Source organism: Pseudophryne corroboree, chromosome 5 (assembly GCF_028390025.1).
Source record: "Pseudophryne corroboree isolate aPseCor3 chromosome 5, aPseCor3.hap2, whole genome shotgun sequence".
NCBI classification, from domain to species: domain Eukaryota; kingdom Metazoa; phylum Chordata; class Amphibia; order Anura; family Myobatrachidae; genus Pseudophryne; species Pseudophryne corroboree.
The window spans coordinates 695,212,407-695,231,458 of NC_086448.1; the positions used below are offsets into that span (position 1 = coordinate 695,212,407).

Sequence of the window (19,052 nt, forward strand, 5' to 3'; positions counted from 1 at the left end):
GGGTACGCCATCAGTAACTTTTTATAAATTACCAGTTTCTTAACGGGGGAACCCACGCTTTCACACACTTCATTTATTCATCTGATGGGGAAACAAAACACTGCCTGTTTTTTCTCCCCAAACCTAAAACCCATTTTTAGAGGTGCTTGGGTTAAAGTCAGAAATGTATAACACATTTTTTATTGCCGGGATCACGTCACGGATGTTCCTAGTGGATTGTGTATATGTCTCCACCTTGTCGACACTGGAGTCAGACTCCGTGTCGACATCTGTGTCTGCCATCTGAGAGAGCGGGCGTTTTTGAGCCCCTGATGGCCTTTGAGACGCCTGGGCAGGCGCGGGCTGCGAAGCCGGCTGTCCCACAGCTGTTACGTCATCCACCCTTTTATGTAAGGAGTTGACACTGTCGGTTAATACCTTTCACCTATCCATCCACTCTGGTGTCGGCCCCACAGGGGGCGACATCACATATATCGGCCTCTGTTCTGTCACCATATAAGCCTCCTCATTCAACATGTCGACACAGCCGTACCGACACACCGCAGACACACAGGGAATGCTCTAAACGAGGACAGGACCCACAAAAGCCCTTTGGGGGGACAGAGTAAGAGTATGCCAGCACACACCAGAGCGCTATATATATATATACACAGGGACTAACTGAGTTATGTCCCTAATAGCTTTTATATAATATACTGTATACAGTGCCAATTTTAATGCCCCCCCTCTCTTTTCCCTCTTACTGTACTGTAGAATTGCAGGGAAGAGCCAGGGAGCTTCCCTCCAGCCGAGCTGTGAGGGAAAAATGGCGCCAGTGTGCTGAGGAGATAGGCTCCGCCGCTTTTTCGCGGCCTATTCTCCCGTTTTTTATGGAATTCTGGCAGGGGTATTTACCTCATATATAGCCCCTGGGGCCATATATTGAGGTATTTTAGCCAGCCAAGGTGTTTTTATTGCTGCCTCAGGGCGCCCCCCCCAGCGCCCTGCACCCTCAGTGACCGGAGTGTGAAGTGTGTGAGAGGAGCAATGGCGCACAGCTGCAGTGCTGTGCGCTACCTTGGTGAAGACAGAGTCTTCATGCCGCCGATTTTCCGGACCATCTTCTTGCTTCTGGCTCTGTAAGGGGGACGGCGGCGCGGCTCCGGGACCGAACATCAAGGCTGGGCCTGCGGTCGATCCCTCTGGAGCTAATGGTGTCCAGTAGCCTAAGAAGCCCAATCCGGCTGCAAGCAGGCGAGTTCGCTTCTTCTCCCCTTAGTCCCTCGCTGCAGTGAGCCTGTTGCCAGCAGGTCTCACTGAAAATAACAAATTCTAAGACTATAACTTTCTAAGAGCTCAGGAGAGCCCCTAGTGTGCATCCAACCTCGGCCGGGCACGAAATCTAACTGAGGCTTGGAGGAGGGTCATAGTGGGAGGAGCCAGTGCACACCAGGTAGTCTAAGATCTTTCTAGAGTGCCCAGCCTCCTTCGGAGCCCGCTATTCCCCATGGTCCTTACGGAGTTCCCAGCATCCACTAGGACGTTAGAGAAACCCACAATTTAAAAATACAAATTGTGTCCACCTTTTGACCCTGTCGACCGTATGGTGTCGACCTAATGACAGTCTATATTTTAATTGTCTAACTATACCACACCCCTCCAGTGATCGCGCTGAGCACAAAAAAAGGTGGGTCCCAGGGACCCCTCACTTTTAAAAATTGGGGTCCTACAGGTTCTTTTCTGGGTTCCATCGGAATTAAGGTTTTTATTAATATTAATCTTATTTGGACACTACAGAAGTGTTGCAAGGTGGGGGAATGGGGTGACAATGCTGCTGGGCTGTGTAGCATGCAGGACACTCTGCCCCAGAGCTTTAACTAGATATTTTGGTGCCCTTTGGCAGAAAGTGAATTGGAGCTCCACCTCCCAGAGCCGAAACTACAGGCTGTGCGCGCCGCAGGCGCGCCGCAAAAATTTAGGGGCATGGCTTCATGGGGAAGGGGAATGGCCACATAAAAGTGCCAATTCACATTGCACCATGTAGAACCTCCTATAGACACTGCGCCAGGTAGAGCACGTTATACACACTGCGCCAGGTAGAGCACGCAGTTATACACACTGCGCCTGGTAGAGCACACCATTATACACACTGCGCCAGGTAGAGCACGCCGTTATACACAATGCGCCAGGTAGAGCACGCCGTTATACACACTGCGCCAGGTAGAGCCATTATACACACTGCGCCAGGTAGAGCACGCCGTTATACACAATGCGCCAGGTAGAGCACGCCGTTATACACACTGCGCCAGGTAGAGCCATTATACACACTGCGCCAGGTAGAGCACGCCGTTATACACAATGCGCCAGGTAGAGCACGCCGTTATACACAATGCGCCAGGTAGAGCACGCCGTTATACACACTGCGCCAGGTAGAGCCATTATACACACTGCGCCAGGTAGAGCACGCCGTTATACACACTGCGTTAGGTAGAGCCATTATACACACTGCGCCAGGTAGAGCACGCCGTTATACACACTGCGCCAGGTAGAGCCATTATACACACTGCGCCAGGTAGAGCACGCCGTTATACACACTGCGCCAGGTAGAGCACTCCGTTATACACACTGCGCCAGGTAGAGCACGCCGTTATACACACTGCGCCAGGTAGAGCCATTATACACACTGCGCCAGGTAGAGCACGCCGTTATACACACTGCGCCAGGTAGAGCACTCCGTTATACACACTGCGCCAGGTAGAGCACGCCGTTATACACACTGCGCCAGGTAGAGCACACCGTTATACACACTGCGCCAGGTAGAGCACGCCGTTATACACACTGCGCCAGGTAGAGCACACCGTTATACACACTGCGCCAGGTAGAGCACGCCGTTATACACACTGCGCCAGGTAGAGCACACCGTTATACACACTGCGCCAGGTAGAGCACTCCGTTATACACACTGCGCCAGGTAGAGCACACCGTTATACACACTGCGCCAGGTAGAGCACACCGTTATACACACTGCGCCAGGTAGAGCACGCCGTTATACACACTGCACCAGGTAGAGCACGCCGTTATACACACTGCACCAGGTAGAGCACACCGTTATACACACTGCGCCAGGTAGAGCACGCCGTTATACACACTGCGCCAGGTAGAGCACACCGTTATACACACTGCGCCAGGTAGAGCACACCGTTATACACACTGCGCCAGGTAGAGCACGCCGTTATACACACTGCACCAGGTAGAGCACGCCGTTATACACACTGCACCAGGTAGAGCACACCGTTATACACACTGCGCCAGGTAGAGCACGCCGTTATACACACTGCGCCAGGTAGAGCACACCGTTATACACACTGCGCCAGGTAGAGCACTCCGTTATACACACTGCGCCAGGTAGAGCACGCCGTTATACACACTGTGCCAGGTAGATCACGCAGTTATACACACTGCGCCAGGTAGAGCACGCCGTTATACACACTGCGCCAGGTAGAGCACGCTGTTATACACACTGCACCAGGTAGAGCACACCGTTATACACAATGCGCCAGGTAGAGCACGCCGTTATACACATTGCACCAGGTAGAGCACGCCGCAGCACAGTAAAGAAGGCCATATACCTTAATGCTATATATACTAAAGACTCTGTACATGGGGCACACTTACTACAAAGCTACTCTAGAGAGCACAGATTACTCAAGGTGATCAACTCAGTTACATACCCATGGACATGAAAGCTAGGACTCCGTGCCGTGCATGCACCTCACTCCCACTCTGCCGCCTGCTATATGGCAATGTACCTTCCGCACCAGGGCCCTGTGCTGCTTCCGTCAGGTAAAAGTGGTGAGAAGAAGTTTGTGGGGGGGGTGTACCCAATGCGGCCACCTCGGGAACTGGCACCCGTGTCACAGGCCCGCTAGCTGGGCATCCGTAGGGATGCTGAGGACACCTGATGGTAATGGTGCAGCCCTCTCTTCTCACGGCAACAGTGTGGTGGCAGAGCACGGCAGGGGCTGGAGGTGAGGTTCCTGGCCGATCACCGCTGCTCTCCTTCACACAGATCGTGGGAGAGCACACTGGAGGCAGCAGAGAGGGAGGAAGATATCGGGTTGGGAGGGAGCTGCAGTTCACAGTCTTGGCGAGTCACCTCCCGCCCGCAGCACAGCGTACAGCAGCCGCAGAGCCGTCTTCTCTCTCTGCCCGGCCCCCGTGTGAAGCCGCTGCACGTGACCAGGAGGGGGAGGGGGCACCGCCAGACTGCCAGTTGTAAGGCTCCACCTCCGCTCTGTACGGGCAAGAAGCGCCGTCGCTGTCAGTTTACAAGGAGTTGGCTGCAGCGGAGCGCGTCCCCGGGGACCCTCACATTTTTTAAAAGTGAGTCCCTGCCTTCAGATCCGGGTAAAATACGCGCTATAGCGCGTATTTGCGAACACTGCCCCTCCTCATGCATCCTAGTTGTATTGTGCTTGAACCAAAATGCATTTTTGGCAAAAATTAAGAAAAAAAGATGCCCAAAGCTAGAAGATTCTCACGCGATCTGGCGTGCCAAGAGGGGCTGTTTGGCATGACTGCAGCAAAAGATCTATGAGGACATATCTGTAATTGCTTGGGGTTCTAGGATAAAAGAAAAGGTGGGATGAGCAATACTGCTCTACAGTACCAACACAGCCTATAAATAAAGAGAAATTAACTATGAGTAATAATATTAGGTTCCCTATAAACAAACATTGCATGCAAAGATATAAACCAGTGGTGGAAATGTAGAGACTGCGCTGCATAACTTATTCATTTTGCACCTGTGTGGCTAGTTGGTCTGCCCAGGGCACACTCAGGCGTAAGTATACTCCCTGCTCTCGAGAGACACTACAAACTAGAACTTACCATAAGTGTTGGAAAAATCTAAAAGCGACACAAAAACAGTAAACTTAAAAATAAAAAGATCTAGATCAGAGGTTCCTAAACCCGGTCCTCAAGGCACCCCAGGTTCTAAGTATATCCATGGCTCAGCACATATGGTTCAATCAAATTGCTGAGGTGCGGATAAGTCACCTGTGGACAAGCATGGATAAATCTAAAACCTGGACCGTTGGGGTGCCTTGAGGACTGCGTTTGAGAACCTTTGATCTAGATAAAGGGGTAGAGACGGCACAATTTTAACTGCGATTGTTGTTATGTGGATGGGGTACAGCCATCACCATGATGTAAAAGGAATTCAAACAGCACACAAGGATGGAGATAGCTGAAATCAGGACTAGTCTACAATACGACACTTTAGCACCTTCCAGTTCCACTTCAAAGTAGTTCCCCACATCCAGTCTGTATCCAAATCTCGTCACAAGTCTGAGAAACTTTACCAGAATTTGTACATAGCTCACACTCTAAGGGTGGTGTTCAATTCTTTTCACCCCCTGACGGGTGTGGTATAATCATTTCAGCTCGCTACCCCGGGCGACCAACCCTTTACGCAGCTAAACCTGATTACTATGGGCACGATAACGGGGATCGCTTTAGAAAGGAGATTGGGCGTTATATATCATTTGAATACCGCCCTAAGATACTGCAAACACTTTAATGCATGCACCCATTATCTTGACTGTTGCATTTTCTTACTGGTCTTCCCCTAGTTATAGTTTCACTGTAATGGGCCCTACACATTAGGTGATATAACTGAACGATATGAACGTACTCGTTCATATCGTTCAGTGTGTAGGCACAAACGATGAACGATGCGCGGCACTGCACTCGTTCATCGTTGGTGCCGGGTCACTTATGCATGCAGGCCAATATGGACAATCTCGTCCATATTAGCTTACACTGCTATGGAGCTGGGTGATGGGGGGAGTGAGGTAACTTCACTCCCCCGCTGGAGGGTCGCTCATCTGCCGTATCTGCTATAGCAATTTCCTTGAAAACATTATAGCTTCTCCACTCTGTCATTCCCTACAATGTTTTTCTGTAATATGCCTACAAACTACAGAGTCATTAACAATACTGCACCAATATACATCTCGTCACTTGTCTCAAATGATCTACAAACTCAACTGTGTGTTTCTAATCCAAACTCAGGGGCAGATGTATCAAGCTAGGAGAAGTGATAAAGCAGTAATAAGTGGAAGGTGATAACGCACCAGCCAATCTGCTCCTAACTGTCATTTTTCAAACCTGTAATGATCGGCTGGTGCATTATCACCTTCCACTTATCACTGCTTTATCACTTCTCCAAGCTTAATAAATCTGCCACTCAGTACCTGCTCCCACTCCCAATTACATGACTGTTTATATTAAGCTGCTTCTACTGTGAATACCTTCTGTTGTATAAGACTATTCCACTTAACCTCCAAGAGCTCCCTGTAAAATAATTTCTTTAGGCAAGCTTATTAACTTCTTGAGCCACCATAACCACCATACACAATTCTAACCAGTTACCTCCCCACAAGGAACTTTTCCATACGGTTATCATTCTGTACCAATTTGCAATGATGTGCCCTCATACGGCTAGACTCAATATGCTAAGAGAGAGCTGCCAGGTTGCATGCAACTCTGCTAATGTCAGTTGTTGTTTTTTTTTGCTAAAAATGCATCTCAGTCACAACGCAATGCAACTAGGATGCACGAGGAGACGTGATTAATTTGATATTAGACACTTGTATATATTGTGTGTGACTGAGTCTGTATACAGAGCAGAAAAATTATCTGTATTGGATAAAAGTTGCAGCTTCTTTCATGTACAGATTCAGGGGGGTAAATGTAATAGGGTCCGAGCTGCCTGAAGTCCCGCACCTCCGGCAATTCGGACCCTATTACATTTACGCCAGACACTCAGTCGCACACATATATACAATCGTCATATATCAAAGTAATCAGCACAGTCTCCTTGTGCATCCTAGTCACATTGCGTTGTGACTAAGCTGCACTTTCGGCAAAAAAAAAAAAAAAAAAAGACTCCCCTGACACCAGTAGATTCTCACACAACCAGTCGTGCCAAGAGGGGCTGCTTGGCGCGACTGCAGCAGAGATGTATACGGACATATCTGTACCTCATGTATCAAACTCCTATTTTCTTATAGAAATCTTGTGAACTGGAGGGATGCAGTTTAAATGCCAGTGGTCAGGATCCCAGCATTCAGGAGACAGATGCCGGAATCCCGACCCATGGCATCCCGACACCAGCCCCATATTACCACTCGGTTGGTAGGTCCAGGCCACCAACCGAGTGGGAATAGAACCTGTGTGGGAGGTGCAGTGAGCCTGCAAGGAGACTCGCTGTCTTGCAGTTGGAATTCCATCAGGCGGGAAGCCACTGTCGGGATACTGACAGCCGGCATTCAGTCTGCCAGTATTACATACCGGATACGAACTGGAACCTCTTACCATTTTGTCTATATGTTAATACCAAGTCAAGGTTGGCTCCCCCACCATGGCAATGGTTCTCAAACGGTGTGTGTCGTGGCACCCTTGGGTGCCTCAGGACACTTGCAGGGGTGCCCCGGAGGGATGCGGTCATGTGATTTGCGCTCGGGATCCCGGCGGTCACTATGCCGACGCTGGAATCCCGAGCGCTCAATATGACAGCAGTCAGAATTTCTACCCACAGGGTCTATTCCCACTTGTGGGTGTCCACGATACCCATAGAGTGGGAATAGAACCTGTGGCAAGTGCAGATAGCCACCAAGCCCGCAACGGGTTTTGTTGCGCTCGCCCCCCCTGCCGGCATTCTGCTGCCGGGATCGCTATGCTGACCGCCCGGATCCCGGCAGCCAGCAACGAGCGCCCAACCCGCCTTGATTGGTGGTCCAGGACCAATTAAAATTATTTATTGTCATTGTAATAGGCAAGACCAGTACTGGTGGCTGCCAATCATAAACTATGTGTACAAACAGAAGCAAATCTTGTCCCTTACAAGGTGAGGAGGAAAGGACAGTGCAGGACAAACCTTTATGCCTACTTTGGATAACTTCAATGCACATTATGACAACTGGAAAGTCTGGTCTGGGATTGTGGAAAGGGTAGAACTATTTATATTAGGCCTCGCCACACTTTCATTTCTTATCACCTCCAACATTTTCCCACCCCATGTACTGTAAAATCTTAGATTGTCTGATATTTTCATTATAAGCCGGCCAAAACAATCATCACCCTTCAGTCAAATCTATTCAAGACCATGCTAGAAATGCACACACCATACCTGTTTTGCATTTTCTATATATGCTGCCATATATTCATAGGCAGCAGCTTGAGCATTCACTCGGGTTTCAGTTCCTTCAACTGGCAAAGCAAAACTGTCCATAATGATCATGGTTTCACCATCCACCTTTCCAAGCATCAGGCCCATCACCTCCAGGTTTCCTCCTGACCTGGCATGCATGACCATCTTCAGCAATGCCAGTGCTGACACCTTGCAATATTTGAAGTAATGATGACTGCAATATCAAAATAGCATATTAATTATCTAGCCTCCTCATTGTTGCCTGGCTCAGCATGTCACCCCAGCCCGGCCTTCTGCCGTCACCCCAGCCTCCTGCCCATCACCACAGCCTTCTGCCTGCCACACCAGCCCCCTGCGCACCATAGCCTTCTGCCTGCCACACAAGTCTAACCTCCTACCAGTCACCCCAGGCCAGTTACAACCGAATCCTGCTGGTCACCTGGCCTCCGTCCCCCTAGACCAGTTGAGCTACTCCCAGCATAACCCGGGCTCCAGGTCACCTGAGACCATACAATGCTCGCTCCCTCCCAGCGCCTGTCCCCCGTTGCAGCAGTCGGGACTCACTCCTTGGTCCAGGGCTTGGCGGCCAGTATCTCCTGCTGCTGCTTCTTATCATACTTGTAGATCTCGTCGATGCTCTGCACCTCCTGCATGTTATTGGAGAGTTCCCAGGTCTTCTGGGCCACACTGCTGCCGGCCGCCATGTTGCTGGAGAGAGCGGATACACAGCACCTAGCAGCGGCCGCTGGTACACGGAGTCGCAATGCGCATGTCAGGAACCGGCACCGCCTCTCACAGTGGGACCCGCTCACTGACGGAACAGGGTTGCCGGGCACGGAGCTCACAGCGCCCGCCTCTGCCCTAATCATCACCCGTCACCTGCCGGCACCACGCCGCACACTGACACAGCAGGCGCTGGTAGGGGATGAGCACGGCCATGTGTGTGATAGACTGTGATTAGTGTGGGACTGGCTGATGGCCGCTGTCCCCTCTCACTGTCACAATGGTATCACCCGCTGGGAGGCTTAACGCAACGGTACCGGTGGCTGTGAAGGAAGTGCGCCCCCTAATGGCGACGTGTGCAAAAGCAGGTTTATTCTTGTAACACAGCTGACAGTAAGCGGCGTGTGTGTATGATATAAGTGGGCAGCGCTTAGTACGTGACTGAGGGGTTACTCAGGGAGAAGGGAGACAGTGATACCCGGGCAGGAGCGGAGTCACTGAAGTAAGGCAGAGACCATGATGTGTGTAGTCCTCCGTGGCACAGAGGGCGCTGCGACACCGCTGAGTACAGAGTGGTGGCTGGGGGGCGGCGCCTGTCACCACAGAGACACAGCACAGCAATAACGTCTGTGTATGTACGCAGCGGGTACCGGGCAGCAGCAGCAGCAGCAGCTGGAGGAGACGAGGTGACTATAATACAGGGGATAGTAAATGTATGCTATAGAGGGAGACTGTGTTACAGAGTGTGACTGTGTTACAGAGGGTTACAGTGTGTTATAGTGTGTGGGTGACTGTGTTACAGAGGGTGACTGTGTTACAGAGGGTTACAGAGTATGACTGTATGTTACAGAGTGTGACTAGAGTGTCACTGTGTTACAGATGGTGGCTGTGTGTCACTGTGTTACAGATGGTGGCTCTGTCACTGAGGATGGCTGTGTGTTACAGTGTGTGACTGTATGTTACAGTGGCTGACTGTGTTACAGAGGATAACAATGATAGATGGTGACTGCATGTTACAGAGGGTTACAGTGTGTGACTATGTTACAGGGGGAGACTGCATTATAGTGTGTGACGTATAGAGGATGACTTATGGAGAGTGACTGTATGTTACATAGTGTGTGTGTGTTACAGAGGGTAGCTGTATGTGATTGTGTGTTATTGTGTGTGACTGTTACAGAGGATAACTTTGATAGGGTGTGACTAACATTACAGAGTGTGATTGCATGTTACAGAAGGTGGCTGTGTATTACAGTGTGTGACTGTATGTCACAGAGGGTTACAGTGTGTTACAGAGGATGACTATTATAGAGGGTGACTGTATGTTACATAGTGTGACTGTATGTTACATAGTGTGACTGTATGTTGGCTAAGATCAAGTGTAGTACCTGCTCGAGGGAAACACTTGGTGGAGTACCTGTTCTTACACTAGGAGCGTGAGAGGTTCCTAGATGTGGAATGGAGAAACACCTTGTGGAGTACCATGCCGGGGTGTGGCAAGGCCTCTGGTCAAGAGTGGAGAAAAACCAGGCATAGTATCCCTACTTCGTAGGGGTTTACGGTCCCCTTACGTTGGGCAGGGAACGGCCTGGTCTAGTATCTATTCTTGTACTGGGGGTGGACCCTGGCACAGAGTAGGTATGAAGCTTGGTCTGGCTGAGAGGTTGGGAGCCTCTCGGCAGGGCCGGTGCAAGAACTGTCTGCACCCTAGGCAAATTTTCAGCCTAGCGCCCCCTAGCCTGCAACCCCACCACCTCCCGGATGGGCGATGCATGTGGCCACTAGGTGGGCTGAGGTGAATTGCATCATTATACATATACAGAGAAAGGGGACAACACTCAGCGACTTTTAAAGTGATAAAGTATATTGTAAACAAGTCACAAAATCTAGTGACTTTGTTCACAATATACTTTCACTTTAAAAGTCCTTGAGTGCCGTCTATTCTTTATATACTGTATAATATTGTATATGGGGTCTGGTGTGGGTATTTAATTAGGGCTGGGTACGGGGTGGCGCCGGTCAGAATACCGACAGCAGTGTACCGACCACCATAATATTGATATTTTCAATGAAATTAATTAACCTTACCTAACCCTCCCTCCTGCCTAAATCTAACCCTCCCTGTCATACTAACATTTAGGATGCCTGCTGTCCCTTTAATTGTATGTGCGTATACATAAATATATACGCACAGACATATATTTGTATGCTGCTTATAGTGTTCCAAACCCCCATCCGTAAGTTCATTACTAACTGACATACAGACACATCCTTCAGTTTTTTGGTAGATGAATTCAGTGGTGCCCTCCAGTGACTGGCGCCCCGGCGCCCCTAGGCAGCCGCCTAAAGCTGCCTAATGGTAGAGCCGGCCCTGCCTCTCGGCCTTCTGGCTACGATCAAGTGTAGTATCTGCTCGCTGGTCCTCATGGTGTCGTGTCTGTTCCTACACTAGGGGAGTGAGAGACCCTTAGTGTGGAGTAGGTACGAAGCTTGGTCTGGCCAGGAGGCTGGGAGCAGCATGAAGCCCGAGGTGCTATGTGCCCCTGTTTTCAGGATGCAAGGGGTGCCAGAACATGCACTGGTGAGAAGGACACCTTTGCACTATTATGGCACCATGCACTAGCACTTCCCCTCTTCTGTTGCACCTTTTCCTTTGCCCATGCCTATTGGCTAGGGCAGGGACAATTTTTTATACCGCCCCCCCCCCCCCCCCCCCCCCCCCCCCCAGGCCTTTTGGCTGAGGCTTATTTATTTATTTATTTCTTCACGTGTGTTTGCTTTTTTGCACTTCACCACACCTTTTTATGTTTTTCATGTGTGTGTTCACGTTTGGCGGGGTTTAGGTGAGACCCTTATGGGCCACCTTCTCCCCATGTAGCTGAGGCCCTCTCCTTTTGGGGAGGGCTGAAGGTTTTTCGTTCCCCAGGGGGAAGCTTCGGCCAACCCTGGGGAGAAAGGGACGACCCCGAGCCGTGAGGCGGAGGGAAGTCTGAAGACCCTTGCCCCCTAAGGGGCCTTTTGTCTCCGGGGGTCGGGGACTCAAGGGGTTCCCCTGCGCTTCGGCAAGGGGGGACCTGAAGACCCTTTTTTCCCTCTAGGCATTTTGGCTTGGAGGGTGAGGGGAGCAACGGGGCCCTTCTCCTTTTGGAGAGGTCCAAGTCCTATGACCCCAGCACAATTTTTGCACGGATCACTGGGTGATGAAGCCACGCACCTCGGGCTTCAAGTAAAAAAAACCTGTATGTTACATAGTGTGACTGTATGTTACATAGTGTGACTGTATCTTAAAGAGGGTGAATATTGTAGAGGGTGACTGTGTTACAGAGGGTGACTATTATACATGATGACTGTACAGTGTGTGGTATACATGTTTATGATATAGACTAGACGATAACTAACATACAGGAATACAGTATAGAATATAAAGAATAAGTGATAAACATAATACCTGTATTATATGGAGAGTGACTGTGATATAGGGGGAGGACTATGATACAGACGGTTGGTTGTATGAAATGGTGGGGACTATTATATAGTGTGTGACTATGATACAGGCGATGACTATATTATATAGAGTGTGACTGTATGATACAGGGGGTGACTATGTATAATACAGAGTGTGACTGTAGGTGATTATTATATAGAAGTAACTCAGATATAAATTTGTCATTAGAGTATTTTGAGGTACATTTAAATGTGTTTAATGTGATATGTCATTGTTTTTTAAACAAGTTCATGAAATGTTTGAAAATACAGTTTGTAACTCCCATCTTTAAGTTCAAAAACTCAATACAACACCTCTGTATACCTGTGCCACATTTTTACAACCCACTTTTGAACTTTTTAGAGAAAGTCACCTAACAAATGACATGTCTTTATTGGTCAAATTATACTTTTTATACCGGCTCAAGTGCATTATTTATTGAGAGGGATGTACCAGGAATTCTGCTTTGTGTCCCGACATTTTTACCTTAAAATAAATCTTTTTCCTCCCTTTTCACCTGCTCAAGGAGGTGCACACACCAAAAATCAGATTTGTTGAATTGCGAATTTTGGAATTAAATTGTAAATGAAAATTATGTTGTGTAACTGGATCATGGGGCCTCATCGCTCCTAAATGAATCAAGCCCAGAATGTGACTGTATGGCATATTGGTTAACTTGATATTATATAGGATGACTGTATGTAGTTTTAACTGTATATGGATGGGCTATGTAGCTTCTGAGTGTAGCAAAGGATAGGTCAATAGGATCTATGTAAAATTGTATTTCTCGAACGTCCTTGAGGATGCTGGGACTCCGTAAGGACCATGGGGAATAGACGGGCTCCGCAGGAGATAGGGCACTTAAGAAAGCTTTGGATTCTGGGTGTGCACTGGCTCCTCCCTCTATGCCCCTCCTCCAGACCTCAGTTTTACACTGTGCCCAGAGCAAGATGGGTGCACTGCAGAGAGCTCTCCAGAGTTCTCTGCCTGAAAGCATTTTTGTTTGGATTTTTCTTTCTACTTTTTACTACTTTTTCACAGGGAGCACTGCTGGCAACAGGCTCCCTGCATCGAGGGGACTGAGGAGAGAGGAGCAGACCTTCTTGTCAAAGATAGGCTCTGCTTCCTCGGCTACTGGACACCATTAGCTCCAGAGGGGGTGAACGCAGGTTCTTACTGGGGCGTCCACCCCCGGAGCCGCGCCGCCGTTCTCCTCACAGAGCCAGAAGTACAGAAGTCAGAAGACGTCTCAGGCGGCAGAAGCCATCAGCTTCACTGAGGTAACGCACAGCACTGCAGCTGTGCGTCATTGCTTCCATACACCTCACACACTCCGGTCACTGTAAGGGTGCAGGGCGCAGGGGGGGGGGGGGGGGGGGGGGGGGGGGGGGGAGGGAGGGAGGGAGGGGGGGGGGCGCCCTGGGCAGCAATATAAACCTCTGCATGGCAAAAAGACTATATACATGTACAGGTGGGCTCTGTACATGTGTATAAAAGAGCCCCCGCCATATTTTACTAAGTTTGAGCGGGACAGAAGCCCACCGCCGAGGGAGCGGGGCTTCTCCCTCAGCACTCACCAGCGCCATTTTCTCTCCACAGCACTGCTGAGAGGAAGCTCCCCGGACTCTCCCCTGCTTACACACGGTGAAAGGGTGCTTAAAAGAGAGGGGGGGGGCACATAATTAGCGGTTTACATATTACACAGCGCTGTTGGGGAAAAACATTTTGTGTTGGTCTCCAGGGTTATTGCGCTGGGGTGTAGGCTGGCATACTCTCTCTCCGTCTCTCCAAAGGGCCTTGACAGGGATACTGTCTTCAGAAAAGGGGTTCCCTGTGTGTGTGAAGTGTGTCGGTATGCGTGTGTCGACATGTTTGACGAGGAAGGCTCGCTTACTGTGGACGGGGAGTGTTTGAATGTCAGGGCGCCGTCGGCAACGCCGACACCGGAATGGGTGGATATGCTGAATGTCTTGAATGCAAATGTCAATCTATTGCATAAAAGGTTAGACGAGGCAGAAGCTAGGGATCAGTCCGGTACCCAGTCCATGCCTGTCCCTGTGGCGCCAGGCCCATCGGGGTCTCAGAAGCGCACCATATCCCAGATCGATGACACAGATACCGACACAGATTCTGACTCTAGTGTCGACTATGAAGATGCAAAATTACAGCCGAAGGTGGCAAAAGGTATTCGGTACATGTTTATGGCCATTAAAGAGGTTTTGCATATTACTGAGGAACCCCCCTGTCCCTGACACGAGGGTACACATGTATAAAGAGAAAAAGCCTGAAGTCACGTTTCCATCATCATTTGAATTAAGTGAATTGTGCGAAAAGGCTTGGGACTCTCCAGATAGGAGACCACAAGTTCCCAAAAGGATTCTTATGGCGTATCCTTTTCCACAAACTGATGGGATACGCTGGGAATCTTCACCAAAAGTGGACAAGGCGCTGACACGCTTGTCCAAAAAGGTGGCACTGCCTTCTCAGGATACGGCTTCCTTCAAGGAACCGGCTGATCGCAGGCAGGAAATTACCTTGAAGCACATTTACACTCACTCCGGTACTATTGCTAGACCGGCTATGGCGTTGGCCTGGGTTTGTAGTGCGGTTGTGGCATGGGCAGATTCCTTATCTGCGGAGATTGACACCTTAGATAGGGATGCCATTCAAATGACCATAGAGCATATCAGAGATGCTGCCTTGTATATGAGAGATGCTCAGAGAGACATTTATTTATTAAGCTCCAGAATAAATGCTATGTCTGTTTCTGCTAGGCGACTCCTGTGGACCCGGCAGTGGACGGGAGATGCCGATTCTAAGAGGCACATGGAGTCCTTGCCGTACAAGGGGGAGGAGTTGTTTGGAGACGGCCTCTCGGACCTTGTCTCTACGGCTACGGCTGGTAAGTCGAATTTCTTACCTTATGTCCCCCCGCAGCATACTAAGAAGGCACCTCATTATCAAAATGCAGTCCTTTCGTTCCAATAGAAACAAGAAGGTCCGGAGATCGTCCTTTGTTACCAGAGGAAAAGGCAGGGGAAAGAAGCTGCACACAGCTAGTTCCCAAGAGCAGAAGTCCTCCCCTGTGTCTGCAAAGTCCACCGCATGACGCTGGGGCTTCCCGGGGGGAGGCAGATCTGGTGGGGGCTCGTCTTCGGTTTCTCAGCCACGTCTGGGTTCAATCGCAGGTAAATCCCTGGGCAGTAGAGATTGTTGCTCAGGGATACAGGCTAGAATTCGAAGACTTGCCTCCTCGCCGGTTTTTCAAATCTGCTCTGCCGACTTCCCCGTCAGAGAGGGAGTCAGTGTTGACAGCAATCCAAAATTGTATGTTCAACAGGTGATTGTCACAAGTTCAAAATGGAATCACTCTGGGCCGTCATCGCCAGCCTGGAGTGGGGGGGGGGGGGATTGGATGGTGTCCCTGGACATAAAGGATGCATACCTTCATGTTCCAATATTTCCCCCCCCCCCCCCCCCCCCCCCCCCCCCCCCCCCAGCAGGCGTTCCTGAGATTTACAGTGCAGGACTGTCACTACCAATTTCAGACGTTGCCGTTTGGGCTTTCCACGGCCCCGAGGGTTTTCACCAAGGTAATGGCGGAAATGATGGTGCTCCTGCGCAGGCAGGGGGTCACAATTATCCCATACTTGGACGATCTCCTAATAAAGGCGAGATCTCGGGAGAAGTTGCTGGACAGTGTGTCTCTGTCCATGAAGACGTTGCAGCTACACGGCTGGATTCTCAATATACCGAAGTCCCAGCTAGTTCCTACAACGCGTCTGACCTTTCTGGGCCTGATCCTAGACACAGACCAGAAAAAGGTTTTTCTTCTGATCGAAAAGGTTCAGGAACTCATGACCATGGTCAGGAACCTATTGAAACCAAAGAAGGTTTCAGTGCATCAGTGCACGCGGGTCCTGGGGAAGATGGTGGCTTCATACGAGACCATCCCTTTCGGCAGATTCCATGCGAGGACTTTCCAATGGGACTTCTTGGACAAGTGGTCCGGGTCCCATTTACAAATGCATCAAAGGATCACCCTGTCTCCCAGGACCAGGGTATCTCTCCTGTGGTGGCTGAACAGTGCTCACCTTCTAGAGGGTCGCAGGTTCGACATTCAGGACTGGGTCCTGGTGACCAAGGACGCAAGCCTCCGAGGCTGGGGAGCAGTGGCACTGGGAAGAAATTTCCAAGGTCTCTGGTCAAGCCTGGAGAGACTTGTCTCCACATCAACGTCCTGGAGTTGAGGGCCATATACAACGCCCTGCGTCAAGCGGAGAACTTACTTCGGAGAAGACCAGTTCTGATTCAGTTAGACAATGTCACGGCAGTGGCTCATATAAAACGCCAAGGCGGAACAAGGAGCAGAGTGGCCATGGCAGAAGCGACCAGGATTCTACGCTGGGCGGAAGGCCATGTAAGCGCGCTGTCTTCGGTGTTCATCCCGGGGGTGGACAACTGGGAGGCGGACTTCCTCAGCAGGCACGACCTGCATTCGGGGGGAGTGGGGACTTCATCAAGAAGTCTTTGCACAGATCGCGGATCGGTGGGGCCTGCCTCAAATAGACATGATGGCGTCCCGTCTCAACAAAAAGCTAAAGCGGTATTGCGCCAGGTCAAGGGACCCTCAGGCGGTAGACGCTCTGGTGACACCTTGGGTGTTCAGATCGGTCTATGTGTTTCCTCCTCTTGCTCTCATACCCAAGGTGTTGAGAATTGTAAGAATAGGCAGGGTCAGAACAATCCTCATTGTTCCAGATTGGCCACGGTTGACTTGGTATCCGGAACTGCAAGAGTTGCTCACAGAAGATCCGTGGCCTCTTCCTCTAAGGCAGGACCTGCTGCAGCAGGGGCCCTGTCTGTTCCAAGACTTACCGCGGCTGCGTTTGACGGCATGGCGGTTGAACGCCGGATCCTAGCGGAAAAAGGAATTCAGGAGGAAGTCATTCCTACCCTGATCAAAGCTAGGAAAGACGTGACGTTGAAACATTATCACCGTATATGGCGGAAATATGTTTCTTGGTGTGAGGCCAGAGCTGCTCCTACGGAGGAGTTCCATTTGGGCCGTCTACTTCACTTCCTTCAAACAGGAGTGACCTTGGGCCTAAAATTAGGGTCCATAAAGGTCCAGATTTCGGCCTTATCCATTTTCTTTCAAAGAGAAGTAGCCTCTCTTCCTGAGGTACAGACTTTTGAGAAGGGGGTGCTGCATATTCAGCCTCCCTTTGTGCCTCCGGTGGCGCCTTGGGATCTTAACGTGGTGTTACGTTTCCTCAAGTCACCTTGGTTTGAACCACTTAAAACTGTGGAGTTTAAATACCTCATGTGGAAAGTGGTCATGTTGTTGGCGTTCGCTTCGGCGAGACGTGTTTTCAGAATTGGCGGCTTTATCGCATAAAAGCCCATACTTGGTTTTTCATGTGGATAGGGCAGAGTTGAGGACTCGTCCTCACTTTCTGGCAAAAGTGGTCTCATCTTTTCATGTGAACCAACCTGTTGTCGTGCCTGTGGCTACAAGGGACTTGGAGGATTCCGAGTCCCTGGATGTGGTCAGGGCTTTGAAGATTTATGTGACCAGAACGGCTCGGATCAGGAAGACTGAAGCTTTGTTTGTTCTGTATACGGCCAACAAGGTTGGCGCCCCTGCTTCAAAGCAGACTATTGCTCGCTGGATCTGTAACACGATTCAGCAGGCGCATTCTACGGCAGGATTGCCGTTACTGAAATCTGTTAAGGCCCACTCCACTAGGAAAGTGGGCTCTTCTTGGGCGGCTGCCCGAGGGGTCTCGGCATTACAGTTGTGCCGAGCAGCTACTTGGTCGGGGACAAACACCTTTGCAAAGTTCTATAGGTTTGATACCCTGGCTGAGGAGGACCTCCTGTTTGCTCAATCGGTGCTGCAGAGTCATCTGCACTCTCTCGCCCGTTTGGGAGCTTTGGTATAATCCCCATGGTCCTTACGGAGTCCCAGCATCCTCAAGGACGTTAGAGAAAATAAGATTTTACTTACCGGTAAATCTATTTCTCGTAGTCCGTAGAGGATGCTGGGCGTCCATCCCAAGTGCGGACTTCTTCTGCATGACTTGTATATAGTTATTGCTTACATAAGGGTTATGTTATAGTTTTCAGTGATACCGTGGCTATGTTGTTGTTCATACTGTTAACTGGGTAAGTTTATCTTAAGTTATACGGTGTGATTGGTGTGGCTGGTATGAATCTCGCCCTTAGATTTACAAAAATCCTTCCTCGTACTGTCCATCTACTCTGGGCACAGTTTCCCTAACTGAGGTCTGGAGGAGGGGCATAGAGGGAGGAGCCAGTGCACACCCAGAATCCAAAGCTTTCTTAAAGTGCCCTATCTCCTGCGGAGCCCGTCTATTCCCCATGGTCCTTACGGAGTCCCAGCATCCTCTACGGACTACGAGAAATAGATTTACCGGTAAGTAAAATCTTATTTTATATGGTTATTGGTCCATGCATTATCCATGTGTTTACCTTTACTGTTACATTTAAGCAGTGCTGTTTGTCAGAGTGAAGACATATACGCAATAACATACATAAGCTGATGAACACAAGTCAATCCTGCAGACGAATTTAGTTTTTTTTAATTACTAGGCATGCTTTGCAGCGATGCACATGCAACAGGTGGCG

General features: G+C 49.9%; 2 protein-coding genes across 8 annotated transcripts in view; one reads left to right on the forward strand and one right to left on the reverse strand.

The window, feature by feature from the left end:
• The window catches only part of COPS5 (COP9 signalosome subunit 5), an 83,597-nt gene extending 74,534 nt beyond the window's left edge, over positions 1-9,063 (reverse strand). The window contains exons 1-2 of the mRNA XM_063923865.1: positions 8,759-9,063; positions 8,174-8,408 (exon numbers count right to left, since the gene is read on the reverse strand). Of these exons, the coding sequence (XP_063779935.1) occupies positions 8,174-8,408; positions 8,759-9,063 (540 nt within the window). The remainder of the gene's footprint in view (positions 1-8,173; positions 8,409-8,758) is intronic.
• Positions 9,018-19,052, forward strand: part of CSPP1 (centrosome and spindle pole associated protein 1) — a 295,997-nt gene continuing 285,962 nt past the window's right edge. For 5 of the 7 annotated variants that reach the window (XM_063923857.1, XM_063923863.1, XM_063923864.1 and 2 more), the window contains exon 1: positions 9,162-9,603. In XM_063923857.1, coding sequence (XP_063779927.1) covers positions 9,551-9,603 — 53 coding nt within the window. In that variant the 5' untranslated portion in view covers positions 9,162-9,550. Of the gene's footprint in view, positions 9,113-9,161; positions 9,604-19,052 lie in introns of those variants that run through there. The other 2 variants (XM_063923860.1, XM_063923861.1) reach the window with 2 other exon arrangements.